General features: G+C 45.3%; 1 protein-coding gene across 1 annotated transcript; it reads right to left on the bottom strand.

Moving 5' to 3' along the window:
- Window positions 1-4: 4 nt before the first annotated feature.
- TMEM273 (transmembrane protein 273) lies at window positions 5-27,753 on the bottom strand. Its single transcript, XM_081075080.1, has 6 exons — window positions 27,555-27,753; window positions 9,767-9,820; window positions 8,727-8,867; window positions 7,490-7,520; window positions 6,253-6,276; window positions 5-1,038 (listed from the first exon to the last, which is right to left on the bottom strand). Exons 1-6 carry the CDS (start codon window positions 27,598-27,600, stop codon window positions 1,014-1,016), a joined length of 321 nt encoding a protein of 106 aa, XP_080931206.1. The 5' UTR covers window positions 27,601-27,753; the 3' UTR covers window positions 5-1,013.

Genomic DNA, 27,753 nt, shown 5'->3' on the forward strand with positions numbered 1-27,753 from the left:
TATTATAACACAGCACTTTATTTGAAATGGAGCCCATCTTTCATCACACACAAGGAGAATAACCTAACCCAAGGAGAACCAGTCCATACAACCACCTGGATTTCTGTTGAATGGAAAGGCAACACGTATTCCATAATGCAGCACCATGTACATAGGGCTAATATTACACGGGAGAGTTATGTTAATGGGACCTGTGCCACAGAACCTTAGGTTTATGGGAACAATAAAAAGATGTGGGTTTCCTAAGCCCCTGCCAGTTGTGTCCTCCATGACAAGGTGTGCACGTTGTAATACTAACCACAGAATAATTCTATAAGCATAACAATAATGGCTGAGATTTGTATAACTCTCTACAAGCCATAGCATCGACTTTCTCATTTAATCCTTTGTTGGCACCATCATTTGAAGAGCTGCAGGCCCAGCCCATGGATGTCAGATCCCTTCCTATCATTCCAGCCCAGCCTGCCATTTCTTCCTTCAGAAGATCAGTCTTTCATTTACAGGAATGGAGATTTCCTCCATGGTCTCCATGTATCAGGGCCTCTGAATGTTCACAGGGGGATTCTTCTGGCAGCTAAGAAGGTGGGCAAACAGTTCTGGAAATGCTGCTTACCTGTTGGTAATGGTGGTGCTATCTCTGTGTCTTAAGTTTGGCTCTCATTCCATGAGCCATTGCTGTGGGTGGCTTCCATCGACATGTCCTATAGTGCCATCATAGAAGCATGAAGAGTTCTGAGATGGGGACCATGATAGGCAGCGAGGATTTATTGGCTTCCATTCTTTCCTACTCCTGGATAAAGTGTGCATGCTTCCCTCTATGCAGCCAGCTTCTTGCAGAAGAGAAGCGATATTTTCTTTCAAGACAGAGGCACTGGAGGTCTACTATCTGCCCTAAATATTGAATTCCACGTGAAGGTCTATCACCAGCTTTGGACACTCAAATTTAAGACCTCCCCAAAAGTGCAATGGTCAGTTTTCCAGACTGCCAAACCCCTCCTGATGCAGCTGCTCACTCAGAGTTCAATCACTCGTGCATCTCTGGAAAGGAAAACAAACATCTGGAAGTCTATTGACAGAGTGACAATGCTCTTACTAATCATGGCATATGTTTATGTAACACACAATTAAACAGGTATGAAAAAGTTCATCAGCAAATCTTAGTCAGGTTGGACATTTCCTCACACAACAAAGACAGGGACCTGAAAACCAGTGGCTTCTAAGTAAAGAGGAGAGGTTTCCAGCTAGAGCGCAACATGCCAAACCGAGGCTACAGCACCTCATCCACTTTGATGACACAAAAGGAAGAAATCAATCCCCAAGGGTAACAGGTACAACGAGGGGAAAGAGCCACTCCGTGTACTTGAAGGGTTTATGCGGATCTGGACAGATGCTGCGAGGAACAGGTTAGACAGACCTGTGGGGGTGTACCTGGGGACTTCAAGTCTGAGCTATATGCTGTTACAGAAGGTGAGACTTGTCTGTGTTTAACGTATCAGCTTTGAGGGAAGGGAATGGCAGCATACATTAAAAACCAGGAACAGAGAAGAAAAGATGAGGTCACCAAACCAGATCCCGATACCGTAGAGCTTGGGCTGAAAGTAGGACAGAGACGCACTGTGGCCCCTCTCAGCTGAGGGCCTCACTAACACCTCCATGTTGAGACTGAACTCACACCAGCACTTTACTGTACTTTCAAATGAACATTATCTGTAGTTATAACAGAATGACATACATAATGCTTACGTTGCATACTTGTCTGTGCCATTCCATTGTGTGTATTCAGTTTTACTATCTTGAGGTCTAACAAACATTTTCCCATGGGAGAGGGGGTAACAATAGCAGAAAGAGCAGAGCAAAACATCAATGTGACAAGCCAAGTCAATGGCCACAGCTCGTACCTACCTACCCCATGTGTGAGAGACCCAGGGCACAGGTCGTGTTGGGGTTACAGAGCTTGATGGCAGCAGAGCCGATATGGAAGACAAGCAAGTTGGACACAAGCAAGGATAGCAGGAGAGAGAAGTGGAGAAGGGATTCTAAGAGAGAACCTGCGTGCTGTCAGGTATTTGCACTTCTCCATTAAAGTATGATGGGTCCAGAAGAACACAGAGTTTAGGTTGGTCTAGAGGTCCAGGGGCTCAACACAAAGTTCATCCCTCTATTATCTTTAACAAGTCCTGAATTCAAAGGGCCCCTTCAGGTGTTACTAAGGAGAAGTTCTACAGTGGCTGGAGCCAGCCAGTATTTGCACTTGAATTTCTGATGCCCAGAGTAGATGGGCAGACCAGAAGGGCAGTCTCCTGTTACCCCTGATGGGCCAGCGCTGGGGAAGTGGCACCTGTGAGCTACCTCATGGAGGAAGTTGTTCTCTGACAGGGCAATGATTCCTCTTTGTTGAGTATGTCACCCGCCTGTAGAGAACCAGGCACAACCTGCAGGAAAAGATAAGCTGGGCAGGGGCTGAGATAGCATCTCCTGGATGGACTGGTAGGTGAATTAGGCTGCAGACCTGGGCTGGGTATCAAGAGAAAGAGAAAGAGACTTTTGGAGATCATAGGGTTATAGTGGCTGCCTAAACCCGCCACGCTCTACAAAAATTATATAGACCAACAGGAGTGAAGAGAAATACAAAACGAATCACAAGAGAGCCTATACATCCAGGTTTGCCTAGAACAGTCTCAGGGTATGTCTGCTGAGGGTTAGTTAAAGCCTGCTAATGCGGAAAATTCTTTTGACCAAATCCAACACACATTTCTGATTTTAAAAACGCAGTTAAATAGGAATCGATGGATACTTCCTTAGCATGATGAAATATATGTAATTCAGCCCTAAAGCCAGCATCTTACTTAATGAAAACCACTAGTGGATTTTTCCAGTACGATCAGGCACAAGACAAGCATACATGCTGCTTCCACTATTATTTAGTATTGGTGGTCTTAGCCAATAAAATCAGAGAGGAATAAACAAGTAGAGCCATAAGAATTGAGAAAGAAAACCTACAGTTTGGCAGATGACATGAATCACAAAATTTAGAACATGATAAAAATGGCAAATAAGAGATCAAGAAGAAAACTAACACAAACAATAAAAGCATTCAATAAGGCAGCTGCTATAATGTTAACGTACCAAAACAAACAAATCCATAAGCAATCAATGACCAAGTAGGAGATATAATGGGACACTCCTTTTACCAAAGCAACAAAATCATAAAATATTTAGAAATAAACTTAACAAGAAATGTGAGTAAGAATAAAATCTGAAAACTCTCCTGAGACACACAAAACAGACTTGTAAAAATATATCTTTTCCATGAACGATTGCTTAACATTGTAAAGAAGTCAATTGTCTTCAATTTAATACATGAATGTAATGCAACCCCCCCCCCAAATACCAAGATGTTTGTTTCCCTAGATAGATTCTGAAGTTGATTGTAAAGTTCATATGCAAAAACAAACATGCGAGAAGCGCTAGGACAGAGGAGCAAGAGTGTGCTTCTGACAATGAAACACAGCAGGGGACCTGCCATGGTAGAGTGTACCGCGAAGTCTCCACGAGTAAGAGCATATCGTAGCTACTGAATAATCACAACACTGTTGGAGGATAATATATGGTCTAGAAATGGTCCAAGTACACATAGAAACTCAGAACATGATAAGGATGGCAAATAAAACCCTGGGGGAAATAGAGCTATTTTAAAAATGATATCGAAATGGATTGCCATTTGGAAAAATGTAAAATTGTATCTCTACCTCATGCTTTACACATCACAAGAAATGCCAAGGAGATAAGAGATCCAAATAGAAATAAATTCACACAAGAACTATAAAAGAATATATTTATGTACACCTATGTACATATATAAACATTTCTTTAATTTTATAAACAATTGTACACATGTAAAAAATGTTAATTAAATATATTTTGTAAAAGGAACACAGGAAGGATAAAGTAGAAGCTGTTGAAAACAGTTTCCTAAAGTGTGGTGGAGGGGACAGGAAGGAAAGCCTGACTGGTCTGAATTCGCCTGTTTATACATCTTTATCTCTGAACCATAAACATGTTTTACATACTCAAAAAATAAAATTAAACTAAAGGGATTAAGAAAGAAAACATGAAGACAGCATAGAGACTAAAACAAATGTTTCTAACTATATCAAATTGATAGCACAATCACATAGAGAAAATAATTCAATTTTAACACAATTGTCTGTACACATAGAAAGCTAAATTCTAAGAACAAAAGGAACTGCAAAGAAATCTTCAAGTTACTGAGTAAATTTGCAATTGTATAGTGGTGTGATTCTGGAAGTATTTTGTGTGTATTATAGGACAGAACAAACAGGTAAAAAAAAAAAAAACCTTTATATGGTTGAGAAGCATGGAATGAGAAAAGCTTAAGAAGAAGGGTGAGATACTGAGTTTGTAATTCAAATATACATTTTCTGACTCTGTCCACTGAGAGGGCCTAGAAGCTATGACGCCTCAGTAGCCATGAACGTTGTGCCCAGATCTTGGTTTCTAAAAACGATGCCAAATCAAAAAATGAAAGGAAGGAAGGGAGGGAGTGGGGGAAGGAAAACAGAAATCCTAGGGAAAACGGGCGATTCCAGGTCTAGAAAGGACAGTAAAAGATGAACCTGGGATACTGTGTTGTATCAGAAGTTTAAGAAATGCTGTCAAAAGCCACCACAAAGCAATTTGTATTGAACAAACTTGGGACAATTTAAGCATAAAAAGACTCATGAGGGCAATGAATTAAAATTTATTGAAGTCCATAGGTATAATGTTAAACAGGTAAGAAAAAGAAAAAAGAGGTTAAAAAAAAGTCATTTTTTCCTAAAAGAATGCCAGCTATTACATGTAGAAAGAAGGCTAGAATTAAAAACAGCATCTTGTAACTCCCAAAGCAAGAACTGATTCAAACATGAATCATGAAGAGATATTAAATCATGGGGTGAAGAATCTTTGGCGGGTGGTCAGGCTATTCACATGCTCTCAAAGCACCACCCCTCAGATTATGTACTCGCTGCAAAGGGGACATTTTATTTAAACAATGAAGAGATCTAGCAGTTGCTTCCTTGACCAAGCAATTAAATGTAGCATCACCAGCAGTGAGAGAGCCTGGCATCATATGCCTCCTGATGCAATATGATCAAAGATACACAATGTCACTTCGGTGGAATTCTTGATGAAAATTCTCAATCTGAACTTACTCAGGAGGACACAATCAGACAAATACAGAAAATAGGACATCATACAAGACAACAAGACAACTTCAAAATTGACAATGCCATGGGGGAAAGGCAGAGGGGTTGTCCAACATTGAAAAGACTAAAAAGAGACGAAATAAAATACAATGGATCTTGGCTTGGAAAAAGAGAGTGATAAAAGGTACTTTTGAAACAATCAGAGAAATTTGAATATGGGCTGTGTAGTAGATGATATTGAATGATCATTTTCTCAAGCGTGGTCATTGTATGATTATATGGGAGATAACATGGTGATGTATTTAAGGGTGAAATATGATATCTATACTAGTTTTTAAGTGAATCAGAAGACAGATATGTATACAGAGATAATGCAAATGGACAAAATGTTAATTTGTGAATCTAGGTGAAGGATGTGTATGTATGTTTTTTCATTACACTGTTCTTTCAATTTCTCTGTGGATTTGAAGATTTTTCAAAAAGAAAGAGAGTGAGAGTACGTGGGCAGTGCAGGAAGTTTGGGAAAGTAAGCTCAGGGAACGGGAATTGTGAACCAACAATTCAGATAAACCTAGGGAAGCTGACTCCTTTCCTTGCAGCAGTGCTCCTTCAGCCAGCTGGCCGTGGCTGTGTCCCACTCCTGCAGGCCCTGCCCTGCATGTTCAGGCCTTGTCCACTCTAAGACCCCAAAGCAGAGGTGAAAAGTAGACACTTAATGAAACTGATAGCTTGATGACACAAAGAAAGTTTGGGATTTTTTTTTCCATCAAATTGACTAAGTTGGCTAATGGTTTGATTGGCCCCTGTCAAGAGATGATCTTGGTAAATAAAAAAAAGAATTAACCACCTTGCTATTAAAACCCATTTTTCTCGGCTCTAATCAGGCCAATGCCCCCAAAGAGATGCTGATTCTGGGAGTCACAGCCATCCTGGCACAGGGACTTCTGGCCCATGGCTAGCAATTCTCACCCCTTCTGTGTGGGGCCCTGCAAGAGAGCCACCAGCCACCACAGGACGGGTGCTGCCATTTCTCCTGGCAACTCACCTTTCGGAGAAGTTGAGGTTTAACCTGTAAAACAGAAGAAGAGGATGTTTATTAAATCATTCCTAGACGACAGAAAGCACGAGCAAAGTTTTGCTACAGGAGAACGGCTGGTTTGTCCTTAGCTTTTTCTCTCAAGTCTAACTTCTTCGTGACTCAGCCTGACTCCATCTAGTGTTAGTTTCAGAAACTTGATTTGCACTTCCCTTCTCTTCAAAAATCCCTCCATTTGTAAAGGTGCTGTGATCTGACCAGTTCCAAGGGCAGTTCCCTGCACAAGGTGGGGGTATATCTGGGGAGAAAGCTCCCAGCCGCCCCCTCTCCCCTGTTCTTCATTTCTTCCTTCCCCTCCTCCACCCACCTGCCTTCCTCCCACTCCCCTCACATCCTTCTCCTGTACTTCTCTTTGGCAATGTTTATTGTGAATGACTATTGCAGCCACCTCCCCTGGACAGTGGGTATTCCTCCCATTGCTCTGATGTGTCAGAATAATCCAGAACTTCCAACACACAGACAACTGAGGTGCTCCTCTGACGGGGTACGTGGCGACGCAGGAACACGGCGACTTCCTGTTTGTGCTGTGTGGTTCTCAGCAGCATTGTCCCCATCATGTCTCGGTCATTCATTACGCATCATCCCAGCCTTTCCCAGCCCCTCATCCCGCTGGCACACACCAGTGTAGGGGGCGGGTGCCTTACCCGCGGGACACTACACGATTAAAAATTGGGCTTTTTAAAATCTTTTATTTTTGTGAATCCAAATACTAAGATGTCCCTGAAACAGAGGCTGCATCAAGCTCTGGAGACTTCCAGGGACACTGGAGTTTCCAAAACCAAGTACCTTAACTCCAAGTGCCCCACGGTGCATGTGGGCAGTTTGTCTGGCCAAGGGAGCACCGCTTATCCATGGGTGGTGTAAGGTCACCATGCCAGAATCCCCATCTGTCCATTCTATTGTCCTGACACGGGGCAGGAGCTGGCCATTTAGTCTGCAGCCGCACACCCAGGGTGCCTCCACCCCCCAGGGTGCAGAGAAGCAAGCCCAAATCCCTTTGGCCACTACGCCCTGTGCCACGCCTTCGTCTCATGACACCTGTCCACTGCCCCAAAGAAGCAGAGAGTAGGTGAGAGGCCATTGGGTGCATTCCTGCCTCCTAAGGAGCATTTCAGAGTGGAGACAGGGGTTAGGATGACAGGCAGGGGAGCAGAATGGATAAAACAGCAGTGACATGATACCTTACCTTGGGGTTTTCTTCTTTAGCTCAATGGTGTCTAAACAGAGAGAGCCAGGTGTTAGGAACAAGGCACTGTGGTTGGTGTGCAGCTCGCTCAGTGCTAGGCAAGGGTGAGGGGGTCAGAGCCGACCAAGGTCGGGCACGGCTGAGGGGCTCCCTGGGTCAGGGCCGTGGGGGGCGGTTTTGGGCTGAGTGCTCTGCCCCTGCTTCCGGCTCTGTCAGAGGTTCTCTCTCTAGATCCTGTCACTGGCCCCTTAGCTCAGCACACAGGTGGGACTGAGGCTCCCCCTACGACATCTCCCCTGTAGTTCCTCACCTCCCCCTGCACATGCAGCTGCTGTGCCCTTTTGTCTTCAAGAGAGCTGGCATGTCTCCTGCTCTGTGACGAAGAAGCCGTTTGCTCTCCCTCCTTTTTCGTAGGGACCAGACCTTCCCAAGAGAAGTCATCGCGTAGGGATACAAAATCAGTGGCAAACAAACTCCTCTGAGTAATTAAGCCCCTCGTGCGACTGGACACACTGATCTCAGGAAGCCCTGGAGTACAGCTGCTCCCCCCCTTCCCGGGCCAGATGACTCCTTCCCCATGCCTTCTGCATCTCTTCACAGATAATCCTGACATTTTCCAGAGATACTGTGAGGTGACTTCCCCCTCATGCTCAGGAAAACCACATGGAAAACTGTACCATCATCCCATTAAGCAGTCTTGTACAGTTCCCACCTGCTTCCTGCACATCCCACCTTGACAGAAGGGGTGCAATCCCTGCTGCATTTTGCTGTTCAAATTCACAAATGACAGCTCAGCATCAGAACCCTGCAGGTACCACAGGACACTGAGAACTCGGTGGGGTTCACGGAAGCCCAGCTCTGCTTGGATCATGAGGACTTTCCCAATTTAAGGGGAAAAATGCAATTCGGCCCACATAATTGGTGCTGGCAGCACCTTCTACCACCACCTGCTAGGACCAGCCTCGTCACCTCCAGGGAGCAATTTTATCTGATCACACTATTTGGATGAAAATAGAAATTTCTGTTTGAAGCCAACTCAGCTCCCTTGCCCACCTTTCTCCAGGAAACCTGAGTCAGGAAAATCAAAAGTGACTTAAAGGAAAAGTACAGAGAGACAGACAGAGACAGAGACACAGAAAGGTCACAGGTTTTCATTCTTTCTCCAGCTAGTGTTCCGGAGTGGCCTTCAGTGCCTTGTCAGGGGAAAGGCCCAGGCTGAGCGTCATGGTGCCCTTACCATTGTAGCCCAGCTTGGTGCTTCTTAGGTCTGAGGAATCGTTATCAAACAACTGCTTCCTGATAATGCAGATCTTCAGGGCCAGGAAGCCGGCCGAGATGGCTATGCCCAGAGCTGTCCCGATGATGGCGTATTTGATATCTGAAGTGTAATGAGGAATTGAACAATGGCCTTCAATCGATCACCACGCTGCAAAGGTCTTCTACAAACAACTCCCTTTACATTTGGGATGAAGCCCAAAGTCATGTGTGTGGGCCTACAACTCCACACTGACCCTTGGAGGCCAACCTACTTTCCCACTCTCCTGGGGTCACATTCACATCCCAGACTCTTCACCCACACCCTTTGCCCTCTTCCTGGAACTCCATCCCCGGTCCCTTCAGCTGTGGAAGTCACTCCCAGGTGGCTGATGGCTTCTTTCTCTGGCCTCCTACAGCCCTTCCTCACCTATCCCTCCATGAATTCATTTCTCAAGTATGTGTTAATTGCCTGCTCTGTGGTGAGTTCTGAAGACAAATGAAGGAGACCTGTGGCATCTTGGGGACCGTGCAGTTAGGGTTCACTCTAATGTCAGGTGTCAGGGTCGGGCTGGGGTAACATGGAGGTCAGCAGCTTTCCAAGAGGAGGGAAATTGCACCTCACCCTGAGAGGGGAGCTCTAAGGTGAAGAGGAGCTGGGATCGCGCCGGTGGAGAGCGACAACTGGTGAGGGCATGGAAGCACGGCATAGCCTGTGTCCGAGGATCACAGCTGCAGTGCAGGGTGTATGGGCATGGGGGCTGCTCGTCTCACAGAGCACGGACAAAGGTGGCCCGGGTGACTGTGGCCCTTTTGAGGACAGGCTCTCGGGCAGGACCATGTCCCCAGGATAAAGCTGTATTAGCCACTCAGGCAGGTCTGGAAGTGAGTGTTGTCCTAATTCTGTGATGACCAGCAAGAAACACAGACCAGCATGCTCTGCTCCTCACCCCCCATAGGCCTTTTGTCCTGTCTCCTTCCTGCCCTCGCCTCCCATGCAGAATAAGCTGGGCAGTGACCTACCTATTTCCGCCCCAGCAGGTTTGCCCGTTGCCAACACCTGAGCTCTTCCAACATCTGTGAAAAACGAAAACCCAGAGTCTCGTTAGGACAGAACTGTTGGCTGTCATCGGGCCAGGCAGGAGTCGAGGGCCAAACCCTGTCCCCACACCCACTCCCACACACCTGGGGAAACCTGCCACAGGTTCTCCTGTTTGGCCACTACCCTCCGGAGCACAGAGGTGGGCTCCTGGTTGCCACAGAGTATCTGGGAGCCTTGCTGGGATGTTAGGGGCCTCCCCAAACTCAGACCAGGAGAGAGGTTCTGTTGAGTTCAGTGAACCCAGCTCTTTGACACAGTTTTCCAGACCCCCACTCTGACCTGTGCCTGTTTCTCCGGCTTCCCCCATCACTCCCACAAGCCCTCTCATTCCAGCCAGGCTGAACTGCTTCCAGTTCCTAACACAGGCTCCTGGTTCCCCTGTCCGGCCCCAGCTTCTCCCCTCTCCTCCTTCACCTGGTCTTGGTTCCATGTCCCTTCCCCCCACACGTGTCTTAGCTGTCCTCTCTGTGTGCTCCACGGTAGTTGCACTCACCCATCATAACTGCCTCATCATTTACTTAACAACTTATGTGGCACTGTTCTGTGCCAGGCACCATCCTTAGAGCTTTGCAGCTATCAACCCACTAACTGTGTCTTCTGGTCGGTCTCCCACTGGGCTGTACAATGCTCTGTGGTGTGTTCTTCCCGCAGCATTTGACACGGCGCCTAGCACATAGGAGGTGTTACTACACATTTGCTGACTGACTGAATGAATGAATGAATGATGTAACGAAGCCTGTCGCAGCAGTGTCTCACTCTGCCAGCCAGGGCCTGCACCCTGAAGACAGGAGACGTGGTTTGCAGCCGGGGCTGTGTTCCCTGTAGACAGGTCCTGGAAGAGCTGAGGCGGAGCTGTGGGCTTTGCAGAGGAGGCGCACATTAATCGGCCACTTATTTGGAAGCAGGTATTGGTGCAGCACTTGCATTAACACATTTCACACTCACAGCAACAACTCTGTGAGACAGGTGCTATTATCATCACCCACTGATTGATGGGGCTCGGGAGGCATGGGGCCTTGGGGGTGTGCCCAAGGGCCAGGAGACGCGGGAAGTGGCAGGGCCAGGGTCTGAACGCTGGGAGGCCCTGCAAGCACAAGTCCTAATAGAATGACACCCAAGCCATCCAGGCCAAGGGCTGGAGGGGGCGTGGGGAGAGGTGGATGTATGGTGAGGCCAAACCTGATGCTAGATTCACGCTTTCAGGCAGAGGCAGAAGGAAGAAGTGCCACGAGCCTTTTTTCTCAGAAAAGGGAGCAGGTGACTTTGTTGAGAGGGACGAGACCTGCCCAAGAGAAGTCCTCTCACCAGTGCTGGCCTCATAGAGACTGACTGATGTCTGCGGCATGAAAACGGTGAGTGTTCTCCACATGACCACACTCAGTGCTGCCCAGGGTGACGTACATGTTGGATTGACACTCCACAGGGGACATCTTCACTCTGTGTGCTTTGGGTGAGAAAGGGACCATCCTAATGGAGTTTAGGATTTTTCTGGTGCCTCACTTGGTAAATAGATAACGTTGGCGAATTCTGAAGTAAAAATGCACAGCCTTATTACTCACATGCCTCTCGGAAATTCAGTGACTCCTCTCTTTGCTCAGGAATACATGCCCTCCGTGGGGCTGATCCACTCACACACATACCACAGACACCTTCGTGCATAATATGACCCTGGTTTTGTCAGTTCTCTGAAGCCCCCACAAAGCTTCCTTCTTTCTTTACATCAACCCTGTTGCTCCAGCTCGGTTGGAAACCATTTCAGTGATGGGACAAAGCCTTGTGTTTTGCACATGGTCGAACTGAGCTGATTAAGCCAAGCGGCAGTGCCTGGGAGCGACTTCCAGACTAACGCCCAAAGTCAGGTTGTGAGTGCTACACACTCTCCCTTGCTCCTTTCCTGACACCGGCCGGCCTCTCTCTGCCTTACTGGACAGAAGACAGGGCACCAGTGGGTGAGGCCAGGCTCACTAAGGGACAGCCTCTCCCCTGGCCCCTCACACAGAGACATCTTTCCTGGCTCTCACCATCGCTCTCCACGTGGAGCATGCAGCATAAAAACTTCATTCAAGCTCAAGATGAAACTTGAACGGAGAAAGAAGAAAGGACACAGAGCAGGATGAGTGAGACAGAAAGGCCCAGAGATATAGAGAAATAGAGAGAGACACCTAGAGAAACACAGAGACAGGCACGCACAGGGACACACATGGAGGCAGCAGCTGAGAAGTTCAGATGACTGGCAGGAGGGGTGAGAAGAAGAGAGGAGAATGTCAGAAAGGCCTGGCCCTGTGCTCCTGACAGCACCAGGCTGCCTAGTACCCTTTCGAGCCCACCAAGTGCGTCATCCTGAAATCTCAGCTCCTGTCCCTCCCTGGCAGGAGGTTCTTGGCTGGGGCTCAGTTCAGCCCCCACTCCTTATCCCCCAACACAGGGTCAGTGCCCTTAGTCACCACCTCCATCCTGTGTCCTCCCCAAGCCCTGAGCCACTCCTAGTTCCCAGCCCCCAACAGCTCTCCAGGCTCTCTTGCCTCAGGGACTGAGTGAATGCCCTCCTTGGCGCTGCTGCTCGGATGCCTGCAGACAGACAACCCTGGGTGAAGGCCCACACTGAGCACTCAATCAGGACACAATCCCCTCCCAGGAATTCCTGCTAGCCAGCCCATGGCCACTCGGCGGCAGCCTTTCCCCTCCTCAGGGAGGGAAATCCCTCCGTGCAGCATTCCCCTTGCATCTGCTCTGAGCTCTAAGGAGCCCCAGGGTGAGGATCCATCAGGAGCATACTAGCCTCCCAACCCCACCTGGTCTCCTGCCAGGGTCATGAGCTGAGGGAGTCCCCCTGCGAGCCCCCAGTGCTGATTTTCCCTGTCTCTGCAAAGTAGCTGGAGGATGGATGGCCCTAGCAGGGTTGGTCTATGAACACAACCAGAGGCTGTGCTCCTGAGTTCAGATGTGTGAGAGACCCAGGAGGCAACCGGAAGCCACTGCACTTTCTCTGCTGGAATTCTCTGGGTTCTCTTGAGAACAGGAGGAGGGAGCACAGCATTCAGAGGACAGGCTCTCAAACCCGGGGGAGACTCCAAAGGGCCTGAGCAGGAGCTGGCTTTCCTGGGAATATGCAGGGACCCTGCTGGCTGGTAGATGTGGCTGGTAGGGCAGTAGGAGGTACAGCGCTGGTCAAATCTACACCACCAACATTCAGACTGTCCACACTGAGCTGGGTGCAGAGGGCAGGAGCAGAGACCCTGAGCACTCTCCCGGCTGCTGCCTGGAGCGCAGCGCTGCCCCTAGAGGGGCCTGCTGAGCTTGCAGGGCAGCTTCACCCACCCAGCCTCCACATGAGCCCAGATCAGGCCCTGCGCTCAGGAGCTCTCACCAAGCACACACCTGAGGCTGCACCTGCCCAGAGGATGGTGCCTTTTTCTAAGGTGCACAGAGACACTGACGGTTCTGAATCCAGGGTCTCTGCTTCCTCCTCACGCTCCTTTGGACGCGCTGTAGCCAGATGACCTGCTATGCCGCCTTCCCTGACAAAAGAGCTGGTTTTCAGGCCCCTCTCTGCAGCCCCTCCCACCTCAGTCCTGCAGAGCACAGACTGCAAGTGGTTTCCCAAGAGGAAGGAGCCTCCTAGGAGAGTAAATGGCCCTGAGGCCTGGCAGCTCCCTGGGTCCTACTCCCTCAGTACGGAGAGGGCAGCCAACAGAGAGAGACAGCAGCAGGGCTGCTCCGGGAGGGTGAGCTGAAGCCGTCGCATGGCCTTGGCCCATCTCAGTTGGAATCTGACCCTCTGAGGCCCATCCCTGACATTCAGGCCTCCTGTGCTGTCCACGACATCTGTTGGGCCCACCCTCAATAGGGATTGGCACCCCTTAGCACCCTTATTTGGGCAGAATCTGGCTGTGTGGTTCCAGTGTGGGCAGTGGGTGTGCAGGCACTCAGATGTCATTCTATAAGTATCTGAACTAAAAATAGGGAGAGGCTGCCCTGAGTGTTTGTCAATTAATGCCTGGCCATTTTCATCTCGGAACTTAAGTATTGCAGAATGGCTCCTAACTTTAGATCTCATGAATTCCGATGCTCTCATCTAGAGGAAAGGGTTTCAAATGTCTAGAAGAGGCATCCATCACCTCCTAATGGTCCACACACAGGAATGAAGTACCTGCAGTGTGTTCTGAAGGACCCTGGTGCCCAGGGGGACACAAGAACAACCCAAGACCCCTGAAGGAGCTCACAGAGTGACAGGGGAGATAAGATTTACACTAAAGAAAAGATCAGAGTGGCATGGGTGATATCCAGCACCTTCCTGCAAACCTCAGTCTCCACAAGATGAAGGAAGTCTGAACGGAATAGGTGAGGGGGACATGCTGTGTGGCTTGCCCACCTCCCTTCAACCTTTGTCTGTTGGCAGCACCTAGCTTTTCCTTTAGGGAACCACCTGCATGTCATTCCCTCAGGGCAGTTTCCAAGATAAACCTGTGACCCATATCTGATTAATTAGCGTATTCCTTCTTCCTGTCAGCAGTAATTGGTCAAGGGGCAGGGCAAGTGATCTAATTCAGGCCAATAAGATTCAACTTTGGGACTTTAGGGAAAATACTGAGAAATAGGAGTGTCTTCCAGAATTGGTAACTGTGGGGCAGAGGGGGGCCCACCAGGTGGAGGGAAGCTGCTGAGACTGAAGACCCCCCACACCAGAAGAGGGTCGGCTGAGACCAAGGCCTTCAAGATAGCTTTTGAGTCCCTGAATCCAGCTGTGCCTGAAGCACTTCCTCTTGACTTTTCAGTCACCTCAGTAAAGAAACACCTTTATCTTAATTTTATCTGAGTTAAGTAACAATCATCTGCAATCAGAAGTGTCCTGATGACAGAGTGGCAGATCCTTCAGGTTGGCAAGGCAGGGACAGGAGCAGAGAAGTAGGAGCTGGTAAAAATGGTGGGGGAAGAGTGGGTATGGGGACAGGCAGGAAAGGTGTCCAGGCAGAGGAAGAGGGACCAGCAAAGGCCAGAAGGCCCAAGAGGGTGTGAGGGCTTAGGAATAAAGAAAGCAGCTCAGAAGCTCAGAACAGCTAGAATGCATGGGAAACTGAGGCTTTCAGGGCTTTCCAGAGGAATGGGAGGGGGTCGCCAGCCACCACATGGCCGCCCTGGGCAGGAACTGGGCATAGGAGGCTACAGAAGCCCACCAGAAAAGGGAGAGGCTGACCTGAGGTGAGGCTGGGAAACACCAGGGGAAATGCCTCCAGCTTCCAGAAATAGCATCATAATTAAGAGGAACACAATAATGGTGGGTGACCAGACTTGTGCCTACTTGGTTTTTCCTGAGCAATCTTTGCTAATTAATTCTTAAAGATTCACACACTGGGATTAAAACACTCGGCTACAGAAGCCAAACTGATCAATACTTTTCCAGGCTAATGGAGGGGCGAGAGGCAGGGAGCCAGTGTCAGCCCAAGGTAGAACCAGAGTGCCCCAGGCCTGGGAAGCACTCCTGCTGGCCAGCAGGTGGTGACACGCAAATGCTGTCACACCTGGCAGAGGAGCTGCCATCACACACCTGGCCAGGGAGATACTGAAACTGCAAGGGACAGAGAGGCTGGAAGCCAGAGGAGCTGGAGGCCGCCCTGGTGGGGAAGGTGGCAGTGTCCAGGGCAGGCTGGAGCAGCAGACCCACAGCCAGAACACGCTGCTGGCCCTGCCCACTGGTGGTAGGGGTTTGTTCCATCTTTGAACATCTGTTGGCGCGTGAAACCTTTCTGTGAGCCTGTGGGGCGTGGGAAGGAATAACACTTGGAATTAGAATATCGGAGTCTTCATTCTGCCACTGTTTAGGCAAACATGACACGGCTCCCAGCTTGGTGGCCCCTCTGCAATGGGGCTGAAAATCAAGTACATAAATCAAGCACATGAAAATCAAGCAAGAGTGAGCTGTGAGACCCCCTGAAGGTATGTGAGCACAGACTGAGGTATCTTCTACAAGCACACAGCCACCCACTTGAGACGGGGTCCCCAGCTTTCCTGTGGCCAGGGGAAATGTGGAGAGCAGAGCATACCAGGAGGCAGCTGTGGGAAGGCTCTCAGATCCGAAAGAAGATGGGCCTCCCTGTGAAGGGCTCAGGTCTCTGATGTGAGAAGTTGCAGAGCCAAGCAGTGGCTTCCATTAGGCTCCAGGACTCCAGGTAGGGGACGGCCCACCCACTCAACATTGAAGTTTCAGACCAAAGAAGTCCTGTTTACAAGAGTGAGGCTTCGCAGAGAAAGCAGGGGACACTGGAAGCAGTGCAGAATAACTAATTAATGATGGTGAAGTATTGTGGATGGGGAGAGCGCTGCATAACCGCTAAGTGGAGGGGTTATTATTATTCATGCAATATTCATACTGTGCTCTTCAGCCTCTGGGAAGCTCTTTTCAGGAGTCCTCAGGGACCTGGCTGAAGAAGCATGTGCCCAGGGGGCGGGGCTGTAGGACGACAGCTGGCCTGGCCCACAGGGGAAGGGGCCTAGACGCTGGAAAGGAAGCGGCAGCTCCAGCCAACATGAGAGCCCCGGGGCCTTGGCAACGCGAACCATCTGCCTCCAGCTACCAGGAGAGAGGTTCACTGCGCCCACGATGCGCCAGGCTCTAGGCCTGACGTTTCCATCATAGTTACCTTTTCTAAGGCAGCTTCTAACATTTGCAGAGCCCAGCGCATGCCCCATGTCAAAATATTTCTAAGTTGTAAATCAAGCCACACACAGGGCCCAGCTCACTTTCCCCTCAGGATCCTGAACTCCACTCCCCGAGAGTCACCTTTCCAAAGGGAAAGCTCAGCTCTGCTGAGGGCCCCAAGGGCTGGCAGAGTCTTCTGGGCAGAGCAGGAGGATGCCGGGCCTTGCCAGGCCTCCTAAAATGACCAGATGCTCCTAAATTGGGGGTAGGGCCTGGCCCAGTCAGACTCCCTGCGGGTCCTCCTACCTAGCACCTGCTTACTACCTGGACATGTAGTCTGCCCAGGAATGCTTGTTGCTCTCTGAAGTAAAAGCTCTTCACACCTGGTAGCACGTCTGTTTTCATGCCTGTCTGCTTGAGATCTTGTTCCTCCCTGTACTGTCACCTCTGTCAGGGCAAGAATCTGGTCTCACCAGGCTACCACTCAGCAGCTAGCACTTGTTTGTGAGTTGATTACAAACATGAAGGGGAACCTCGGCTTTCGGAAGCCAGTCTGTAGGAACAAATCTGGATGGGACAGGAGGGATGGGGTTGAGGGCAGCATAGAGTGGAGGGCAGTGCGGTATGAGGCTGAGTGGGCACAAGACACAGGGAGAAGGTGGGCCTTATCCTACAAGGCATCATACAGCCCAGAAGGATGAGCCCCCAGCTGCAGTACAGCCGGTCGGCTGGTGGCAGGGAGACTTTCTAGGCTGGATTTGTCTGGGGCCATGCCAGCAGGGTCTCTGCTCTCTTTCAAGGCCACATTTCATGGCTCACTCCAGTTTCCCCACTGGAAGCAGTGTGTGGCCTGACGTCTGGGAACGTCTGGGAATGTGGCGGGGTGCTGTGCCTGTCACAGTTTTTGGCTAGCCCATGCTCAGCCCTACAAAAGACAGTGTGGGACAGGGCAGCTAAGCTGACCCACAGAAGCCTCTAGAGACACTCAGAGAGGGTCCCTGAGGTGACCTCAGGGTATGGAAATTAGAGACCTTCCCAAGCTCAGGTGAGCCACGCATGACACACCCACACATGACACATTATGAAACTGCAGTCATCTTGGAGCTACTGTCTCCCCTGCGTGCTGACAGAGGTGACAGTACAGGGAGGAACAAGATCTCAAGCAGACAGGCATGAAAACGGACGTGCTACCAGGTGTGTGAGGAGCACTGTGAGAGAGCATCTCAGGGGCCTAGGGCCAGGGGTGCACACACTCCACAGGGGGGGGGACCTTGACACTGGCCAGGTACTTGATGACTATTGGTGGTACTGGGGAGCAGAGCACTGAGGAGGGCCACGTGACAGGCCGAGGGATGGCCTGTGGACACAGTAAATGCTCTGGTCTGTCCTGGCAGCGCTGGGAAGCTACTGAAGAATTGCAACCAGGCAGAGGTATAATCAATTTGCTCTCAACAAAACTCCTCTTCCAGGAAGCCCTCCCCCATACCCTAGTTTGGATTAAGGACTCCTCTTCTGTTTCGCTCCGTGTTTCCTGCTTCTCAGCACTTAACACACCATATTGTAACTGTCATCCCCATAGACTCTCAGCAACCTGGGTCATGTCCTTCATGGTCAAGTCCTGGGACTGTCATGTCCTTCAGGTTGGGGCCTGACTCTTTTATCTTTTGTGTCCCAGCACTGCCCGGTGGAAATCATTTACTTTATGTAAGAGAAAGCCCCCATGCCCATGTGTCCAAGTTCTCAGGCATAGCCCATGGGCTCAGTTCCAGGCCCTTCACCTCTTGCCCTGGACACTGACTACCTGACGATGTGACCTGAGGGTTTGCACAAGCTTGCACGGATCTCTGAGGTGGTTACAGCCAAGAAATTCCCCAGCTGCTCATCTGTTTCATTCAGATAAGCAGGAGAGAGTGAGCCCAGTTCATCTTACTGAGAACCATTAGCTGGTTATTCGGTGGAATCAAATTTAATAAAAGAAGCAGTTCAAGCAATTCTGGTGGATACATGAGGGTCTGGATGAAACAGAGTTGCTTACAGTGACTTTAAAGAGGAAGCAAAGTGGCTTAATTTGGGAGTGAGTGAAGTCTCCGTATTTGTGTGTCAGCCAGGTCAGCTCCAGCTTCTCAGCCTCCCAGCTGTGGCTCCATCCAGGCTACAAGGACCACAGGGATTTCCTGGCAGGCCCTGCTGAGCTTACCCCTCCTGCCTTCACTTCCTGGGGCATTTTCTCCCCTTCCGGAGCCCGTAGGATCGGGGATGTGTGTCTAAGAGATGTTGGATAGCCCAAAGCCCTCCCCAAAGAGCCTTCCCCTAAACCACCCATTCCCCAGCCTCTTCACAACTCATTTCCGAAAAAGATGGGAATAAGCTTACTTTTCTTTATTCTTCTCACGACGGATAGCTTAAAACCCTGGATATTATATTACAAACCAACCTAAGAAGGTTCTGAAACGTGGAGAGAAAGGCAAACTGGCTGAGAACCGTGGGAGCCCTCCTAGAAGTAGTGGTGTCCTCAGGTCAGGGTGTAGCTTAGTAGTTGGTGTCTGTCACAGCTCATAAAAATATGAGTAACAGACTTTCATTTTCCTCTAAGATTTCTAAATTATGTGTGACAGTTGAAGCTATAAAATGATAACATGTCTGATGTAGTTCTCAACATACGTAGAAGAAATATTTAAGGGACATAGAGGCACAATTCATACGTTTCACTTAAACTGTTAAAATGTAGACACCAGTGCACTGTGATACATATATATATATATATATATATATATATATATAATGAGATACATCAACCACTAAAAAGCTATGGAAAGCATTATACTCAGAAACACTACAGACAAATCAAAATGGAATTCTAAAAAATGTTCCAGTAACACCCAGGAAGGTAGGAAAAAAAGAAATGACAAACAGAGAACAAACAAAAATCAAAATATAAGTTGGCAGACTGAAAGCTCTAACATATCGATAACTACATTAAACATAAATTGCCCAAGTTTGCCAATTAAAAAACATTTGTAAAATCAATTTTAAAAAATTGATGATTCACCTATATGCTGTCTACAAGAAACTCACTTCAAATATGATACAGGTAGGTTGAAAGTAAAAGTACAGAAAAAGAAATGCCATGCAAACATGAATTTCTAAAAAGGAGTAGCTATATTACTATCAAATAAATTTCAGAGCAAAGAAAATTACCAGATCCAGTGATATTACATTACATTATATTACAAGTACAGAATGTAAGAGTCAATCCACCAGAAAAACACAGTAATCCTAAATGTCTACACATCAAACAACAGCTAGAAAATATGTGAAGCAAAAACTGACAAAACTGAAAGGAAAAATAGACAAATGCACAACCTTCTCTCAACAATTAATAAAACAACTAGACAGAAAATCATTAAAGATATTTAAAATTTTCAACCATACTATCAAGCAATAAGACCCAACACCAGCAGGATACACATTCTCTTCAAGCACTTACATACGATTTATCAAGATAGACCATACCCTGGGTCAAACTTCAACAAATTTAAAAGAATTTAAATCATACAAAGTGTTCTCTACTCACAATCGAAAGTAAATAATAGAAAGATAACAGGAAATTTTCCAAATGTTTGGAAAATAACGATACTCCTAAATAATTCATGGGACAAAGAGGCAGTCCCAAGGGAAATCAAAACATGTTAACTGAATAGAAATGATAACACACATATCAAAACTTGTGGGACATAGCTAACGCAGTGCTGCGAGGACAATTTGTAACAATACATGCATTTTTTTTTTTACATTAGAAAAAAGAAAAATCTGAAATTAGTAATTTAATATCCCACTTGGAGAAACCAGAAGAACATCAAAATAAAGCCAAAGAAAGCAGAAGGAAGTAAACAATAAAAACAAGAGCAGAAATCAATGAGCTTGAAAACAGAAAAATAATAGAGAAAATAAATGAAACAAAAAACTGGCTCTTTGAAAAGTTCAATCAAATTGATCGATCTTTAACAAGATTGACAGAAGAAAAGGAGAGAAGACACCAATTACCAATATCAGAAAACAAACAGGGATATCACCAGACTCTGCGTGTATGACAAAGATAATAAGAGAATACTATGAGCAACTTTATACATAAAAACCTGACGACTTAGATAAAATGGACCAATTCCTCAAAAAGTATAAACTATTACAATTCACCCAAAATGAAGTAGGTGCTTTGAATAGTCCTATAGCTATTAAGGAATTTGAATTCATAATCTACAAACTCCCAAAAAAGAAATCTGCAGGCCCAGAGAATTTTATGGGAGAATTCTAACAAGTATTTAAAGAAAAATTAACACCAATACTATATAATCCCATTCAGAAAATAGAAGAGGAAGTAACATTCCCTAACTTATTTTATGAAGCCAGCATTACTGTGACTTTAAAACCAGAGAAAAACAGTACAAAAAAAGAAAACTACAAACCAGTATCTCTCGTGAATATAGATTCAAAACCCTTAGCAAAATGTTATCAAGTAGAATTCACTAAGATAAAAGAATTAAATATCATGACCACATGGAGTCTATTCAGGGATGTGAGGCTGGTTCAATATTCAAAAATCCATCAGTGTAATCCACCACATTAACAAGCTAAAAAAGAAAAAAAATCACATGATCATATCAAGTGATTCAGGAAAAGCATTTAACAAAATTCTACACCCATCCATTCATGACAAAAACTCTCAGAAAGCTGGAAATAAAGGGAAACTTCTTCAACCTTATAAAGAATATCTACAAAAACCTACAGCTAGCATCATACTTAATAGCGAGAAACAAGATGCTTTCCCACTAAGATCAAGAACAAGGCAACCGTTTCTGTCATCACCATGCCTGCTCAACATTGTCCTGGAAGTTCCTGCCAGTACAATAAGGCAAGAAAAGGAAATGAAAGGCATACCATTTAGGAAGGAAGAAATACAACTGCCCTATTTATAGATGATATGGTCTATGTAGAAAATCCCAAGGCACTGAAAAAAAATCCTAGAATTAATAAGTGAGTTCAATATGGTCGCACGATACAAGATCAACATACACAAATCAACTTCTATATACTAACAATTACACATAGAAAGAGAAAATTTAAAGACAACACAACATAATTTACAGTCAAAAAATACTTTAGTGTAAGTCTAATAAAGCATATACAGGTCTCATATTAAAAACTCCACAATGCTAATAAGAGAAATAAATGAGCTTAATAAATGGACAGACATACCACATTCATGGAAAAATAAATATGATAAAAAGGTCAAATCTACCCACATTCATGCATAGATTTAATGTAATTCCTGTCAAAATCCCAGCAAGACTTTTTTGTTGATATACATAAGATTATTGAAAGGTAAATGAACTAGAATTGCTAAAAGGTTTTTTTAAAAAAGAAGAATAAGGTAAGAGGGATTACTCTACCATCTTGAAACTTATATACCTACAGAAATCAAGACTGTGTGGTATTGGCAGAGGGACAGACACATACATCAATGGAAAGGAAAAGCTAGCCCAGAAATAGCCCACACAAGTATGACCAACTGATTTTTTACAAGACAGCAAAATCAATTCAATAGAGAAAGGGTAGTTTTCAACTAATCGTACTGGAGTAATTGGGTATTAGAGGGGGAAAAAGTACCTGGACCTAAATTTACAAATAAACTTAAAATGGATTGTAGATTTAAATGTAAAATATAAAACTAAATAACTTTTAGGAGAAAATGGAAGAAAAAATCTTGGAGACTTGGGGCTTGGTTAAAAGCTCCTCAGACATATCAAAAGCATGAACCATAAAAAACATTATATACATATATATATACATATATATATATATACACACACATATATACATATATACATACTACATATATATATATATATATATATATATATATATATCAGTAAATAGACTTAATGAAAATTAAATACATTTGTTCTATAAAAAGACTTTGTGAAGAAAATGGAAAGACAAGCTAAGAGACCTGGAGAAAATATTTGGAGATCACGTATTTGACAAAGGACTCATATTCAAAATATATTAAGAACTCTTAGAATTCAATAGTAAAAGAGAAAGCAAGCAATCCAATTAGAAAATGAAAAAAAGTCATGAAGAGAATTCTTGCTCTATCAGAAAATTTCTCCTTGCCTTCCTGGGGTCCTAGCCTCTTCTTTTACTGCTGACTTTCTGAGAGACCCTAGGGTATTAGTTTTCTTTTGTTACATTTATGGTAATTTGATACACAGCAAAAGAAAAATAATACTGCAAGAATTCTTTCTCACACACCACAGGATTCTGAACCATTGTATTGGCAGGAATATGGAATAGGGGAAAAGATGTCAGGAAAGATTTTTACAAAGATCTCAGGGATTAAGAGCCAAGAAATAAAGTGATGACTTTGACTTGTAAGATAAAAACGAATTTAATTCTCTTTACCCAGCCTCTGCCATCTTTTCATTATAAATTAAGGGGAGGGAAAGGCCTCTGTTCTCTTCAATAACTCTGGCTCCTTCAATGAAGAATGTTTAGGCAACTGGAACATAATTAAAGTGATATTGTATTTCCTTTATTATCATGATTATAATAATACATAGAATTCAGCGGGTGCTTTCCAACAGAATTAAAATGGAGACAGATGGCTGACAGTTTGGTTGGAATTAGAATCCATAGGAATATTTTATATGTCAGCTTTAAAAAAGGAAGGTGCAAACCACTAATAAAACGCTTAGGAATTTTACCAGATATTTTCAATAGCTATTCTTAGAGCAATATTTTAGCAAAATTTAAAAGTATTGATTGGTCAGTAGTTAAGTGGCAAATGATTTATTTAGAATTATGACAATCCTAATCAAAATCTAGCTGTAAATTGTTTCACATTATGTCAAAATTACCTCCTATGGCTCCAAATGTGATGCCCTGAGAAGGACAAAAGATCAGTTACATACTTTTCTGATGGGGAATGGATAACTAGAATTTAATCACTAGGATATCATGCAAACCCCCAAATAAGGAATGTTCTATGAAACAAAAAAGTGGGTGGGGAATGAAAACTTCTAAAATATCAGTGCCATAAAAGACAAACAAAGGCTGTGGAGATGTTCCAGACTAAATAAGGTGAAAGAGACATGGTTACCAAATACAATAACTGGCCCTCCTCTGGCCCCTTTGCTAACGTGTAGTAAAAGCTGCAAAGGGCATTGTAGGGTCAACTGAAAATATTGGACTATGATATAGATTATGTGGAAATATTTTGTCAATGTTAAATTTCCTAAAGTTGATAACTACACTGTGGTTATGTAAGAGATTATTTCTAAAGAAATGCACACTAATGTATTTAGAGGTTTTAAAAAAAAAAACCATGATGTATACAATTTACTTTCAAATGGCTCAGAGAAAAGATCTCTCTTTCTGATAAATTTGATTGTATCACATTTAGAGACTTTTGCGGAACAAAGGATGCCACAAAGATAAAAGATAAACAACCTATTGAAAAAACATATTTGCAACATATGACACAGACAAATAAGTAATATCCAGAAAAAATACACAAAAGAGCAATAACCAAATAAAACTAATTTGAAATTTATAGAAAAAGAAAACGGCTATCTAATAAATGTAGGAAAAATGGTTATCTTCACTAGTAATCAGGAACACATAAACTTTAAACTTGGCAATAATATTTTACAATCCTCCAATAGTCCAAAAATGAGAAGTCTGACTAGATTCAAGTATCACTGAATCTGTAGGGGGACAGATATGTCCAGATCTCACTGGTGGAGAGCAATTTGGTAATATCCAATAAAAGGAGACTGTGCATACCCATGGCACAGAAACTCCTCTTCCAGATGTGTCTCCTAGAAAAACAGCTGCACATGAATTTCAAGAGATATAACCAAGAAGGCTCATTGCAGCAGCACTGACAGTCATGCAAAAAGCTACAACCTAAATTCCATCAGTACCAGAATGGATAACTAAATTATGACATAATGTTTCAATCTTATAGGCTGTTGCAATGACTACGTCTGATTCATATTATTGGAATGGGTAGCGAAAGGCAGCATGTTGCTATGGCAGCATTCAGGTCAAGTCTTCAACACCAAGAAAGCAACAAAGGAAGGAAGTGCAGGCAAAGCAGGGGTGCTGTTTCCTCTGGGGAGAGGGGCCAAGAAAAACAAGACAGAGGAGGGGAGCTGAAGGCTTCAACTGGGTCTCTGATGTCTGTTTCTTTGATGGATATGTTGCTTTATCATTTAGCTACTTTTAAATACATATACCTAAAACAAGCCAATTTTAAATGTGTTAATTCAGGGTTTTGGGTCCATGAACGTTTGTTACATTGATCTCAGTTTTTAAAAATATTTTTAGAATATTCAAAAACTGGTTTTTCAAAAACTCTCCAATTACTCTGGGTATGGGAAATAACAGAAATAGCTTCTCTTCCCAGGGTCCCATGAGAGAGAGCCCGGACGTCATTGGGGCGAGTAGGCAGAGATGCTCCTTTGCCTATCGTGCTGCCCCTGAAAGCCTTCTTACCCACAGTTGTCACACACAACCTGGGGGACTGGCCTGGTCACCCGCCCTCACATGTCATTCGTTAGGAGGTTGTACTAGATAATCCCCTAGGTCCCTTTCACGGGTCCATAAAGGAAAAACCCTTTTCCTTCCAGCTTTCAACAGGCTGTCATGTTATTTTTTTGTTCGTAGAAACTTATTTATTGTGATTAAGAATATATGTGATCATTAGAAAAATTTCAATGCAGAGAAACTGAAAAATGCCTCATAATCCTATTTTCTAAAGAATAAAAGATACTGTTAATCATTTGCTATGTTTCCCTCCAGTCAGTTTTTGGGTAGATAAGCAAACATATGCAAAATATAACTACGTAATTTTAAGTCTGTATCTATCTCTTTGTCACTACTCCTCTGTCCATGTCAGTTCTGAGAAAGTTGTGCTTTTCATTTAAACATGTTGGATATTGTTTGAAACCTTACAGCATAATTGATTTAGCCAGATTCCTTCTGATAATCACTTGTTTCTGGACTTCACTGTGGTCAGCAGTGCTAAAAACATTCCATTAAATTTAAGGTAAATAATTTACCCTATTATTTCATTAAGATGAATTTTGAAGTTGGAATTTCTCGGTAGAAGGCTGTGGGCAGCTTATATTTTGACACATATTACCAAATTGCCTCTGGTAAGATCGGATCAATTAGTTTCCCCCATATCCAGGAGTGAGAGCTCACCTCCCGGCAGATACCAGCTGCACGCTTTAAACGTGGGAACAAACTGAATTCTCTCACCAGCCCTGTGAGATGGGTATTCTCACTATCCCCAAATTACAGAGGAGAACACTGCACACAAATAGGATGAATAACCTGTTCTCTGAGCTGGTAATAGCAGAGCCAGGACGAATATTCCAGGAGTTTAGAGCGGAGGCTCACTGCTAACCACTACTATCTCTGTGAAGAGTTTCTCAAAGCACTAACCAGCTGTGATACCTTGGCCAAGTAATTGAAATCTAACCCATAAAATGCAGGTTAGGGTGGGACCTACTCCATAGAGTTGTCGTGGCGACTGAATAAGCTCATGTAAAGTGTTAAGCAAATTACAGAAGCATTAAAAACTGTTAGGTGTTATTATTTCTTTCATTATTTGTGAGCATGAGCATTTTAAAGGCTTACTGTCTGTTTGTAATTCTTCAGTGAATTGCCTGTTTGTATAATCTGCCCTGTTTTCATTGGGTTTCTTAAATTTAACTTCCTATTTTTCCCCAGGACAGACTAGATAGGTCAAAAGCAGAAACAAGGTTTAGACCTCTGCCACTTTCCTGGGCACACTTTGCCTCAGCCGCCCTGCAGGCCTTTAGTTCTTTGCTGGCTGGTTCCCACCATGCCTCACTGCCACTGTCCAGGATTGTTTCCGCGTGTCAACTGGTAGATGCTGTGGCTGTCCATCTGCCTGATACGTTCACTCCCAGAAGCCAAGTTCTTTGTCCTGTTGTAGGCTTCAGACAGAGTCCTGCCCATGGAACTAACTTTGCCATTTCCAGGATACAGGCTATTGCTCCATAGACAGAAGATTAAATTCAGAGACAGACTGCTTGCCTTTGAGTCTTGACCCAGTGCAAGTTTTGGGAAATCCCTCTGTGTATACAAGGGCTGTCCATCGCTTCTCTAAGAAATAACAGCTGATGTCACAGGGGATCTTGAAAAGTCATATAGTTCTTTCCTCTCCATCTCTGCCTATGGGTATTTCTAACCATCACTCTGTGCCTCCATCTCTCTCTCTCTCGGTTTCTTCCTCTCCACTTCTATGGCCTTATTTTACTTCCTCTATATCTGGCCCTACTTTTTTTTAGTCTATGTCTCTCTCCCTTCTTCCTTCTTTTGATGCACAGGATTAAAGATGACTTTAAAAAACAAAGAAACCTCCGGGCAACTAGGAGCCTACTTCCCTCCATAATAAGACTGGTTCACCATTAACTACAGAGAAGCAGCTACATACCTACATTTTCTCCTCTTATGTAACTGTTTTGATTTGACTTAATCAAATTTAACTTAATTTTCACGCAATCCTAGAAGGTAAACATTATTATCACCCATTCTATTCATTCAGAGACTGATACTGAGAGAGTCTAAGAAGTTTGCTGCAGTTTGCCAGCAGTGGAGCCGCGATTTAAAGCCACATCCCAGTCCAGGCCCCAAGCCGAAAGCTCTTTCTGCCACATGACCCTTTCCTGTTTGTCCCTGGCCCAGAAGCATTTGTAAGTTGCAGCTGGAATGAAACAGACAAGCGCATTGCATGCTAACCAGTCAAAGTGAGAAAAGCCATCTCTCCAAAGGGACAGACCATGCTTTAGGGACTGAGGCCCAATGGGCAGATCTCCCCAAGTTTCCCTCTCAGGGTGGCATCCCAGGCACAGAACAGTAACGTGCACCCATTGCCACACTCCTCACTTACCCAGCAGAGGAGGCGGGTTTCCCTCTCAGGGTGGCTCCCCTGTTTGCAGAAGGGTAACGTGTACCCCATTGCCACACTCCTCGCTTACCCAGGAGAAGGAGGAGAACTCTCAGCACTCCAGCCACTGAGCCCATGTTGGCTTTCTGCTCCCGGCTCCTCGGGCTCCTCACAGGGCAGGCACCTGCGGGCTATGTGACCCAAGGCTCCAGCCAACAGGAACAGAGCCCCACATGACAGAAGGCCAGGAAACCACTGCTACAGCCCCACACTGCTCAGTTCCTCTCATC

Source organism: Rhinolophus hipposideros, assembly GCF_964194185.1.
Source record: "Rhinolophus hipposideros genome assembly, chromosome: 15".
NCBI lineage: Eukaryota > Metazoa > Chordata > Mammalia > Chiroptera > Rhinolophidae > Rhinolophus > Rhinolophus hipposideros.

Excerpts from the sequence above, each read along its gene's own strand:
- TMEM273 (XM_081075080.1), bottom strand. The coding sequence starts at position 27,600 with ATGGGCTCAGTGGCTGGAGTGCTGAGAGTTCTCCTCCTTCTCCTGG. Across the intron at positions 9,821-27,554 it reads AGTTCTCCTCCTTCTCCTGG|ATGTTGGAAGAGCTCAGGTG; the intron begins GTAAGCGAGGAG and ends CGTTTTTCACAG. Across the intron at positions 1,039-6,252 it reads AACCTCAACTTCTCCGAAAG|AGATGCACGAGTGATTGAAC; the intron begins GTGAGTTGCCAG and ends TTTCCTTTCCAG.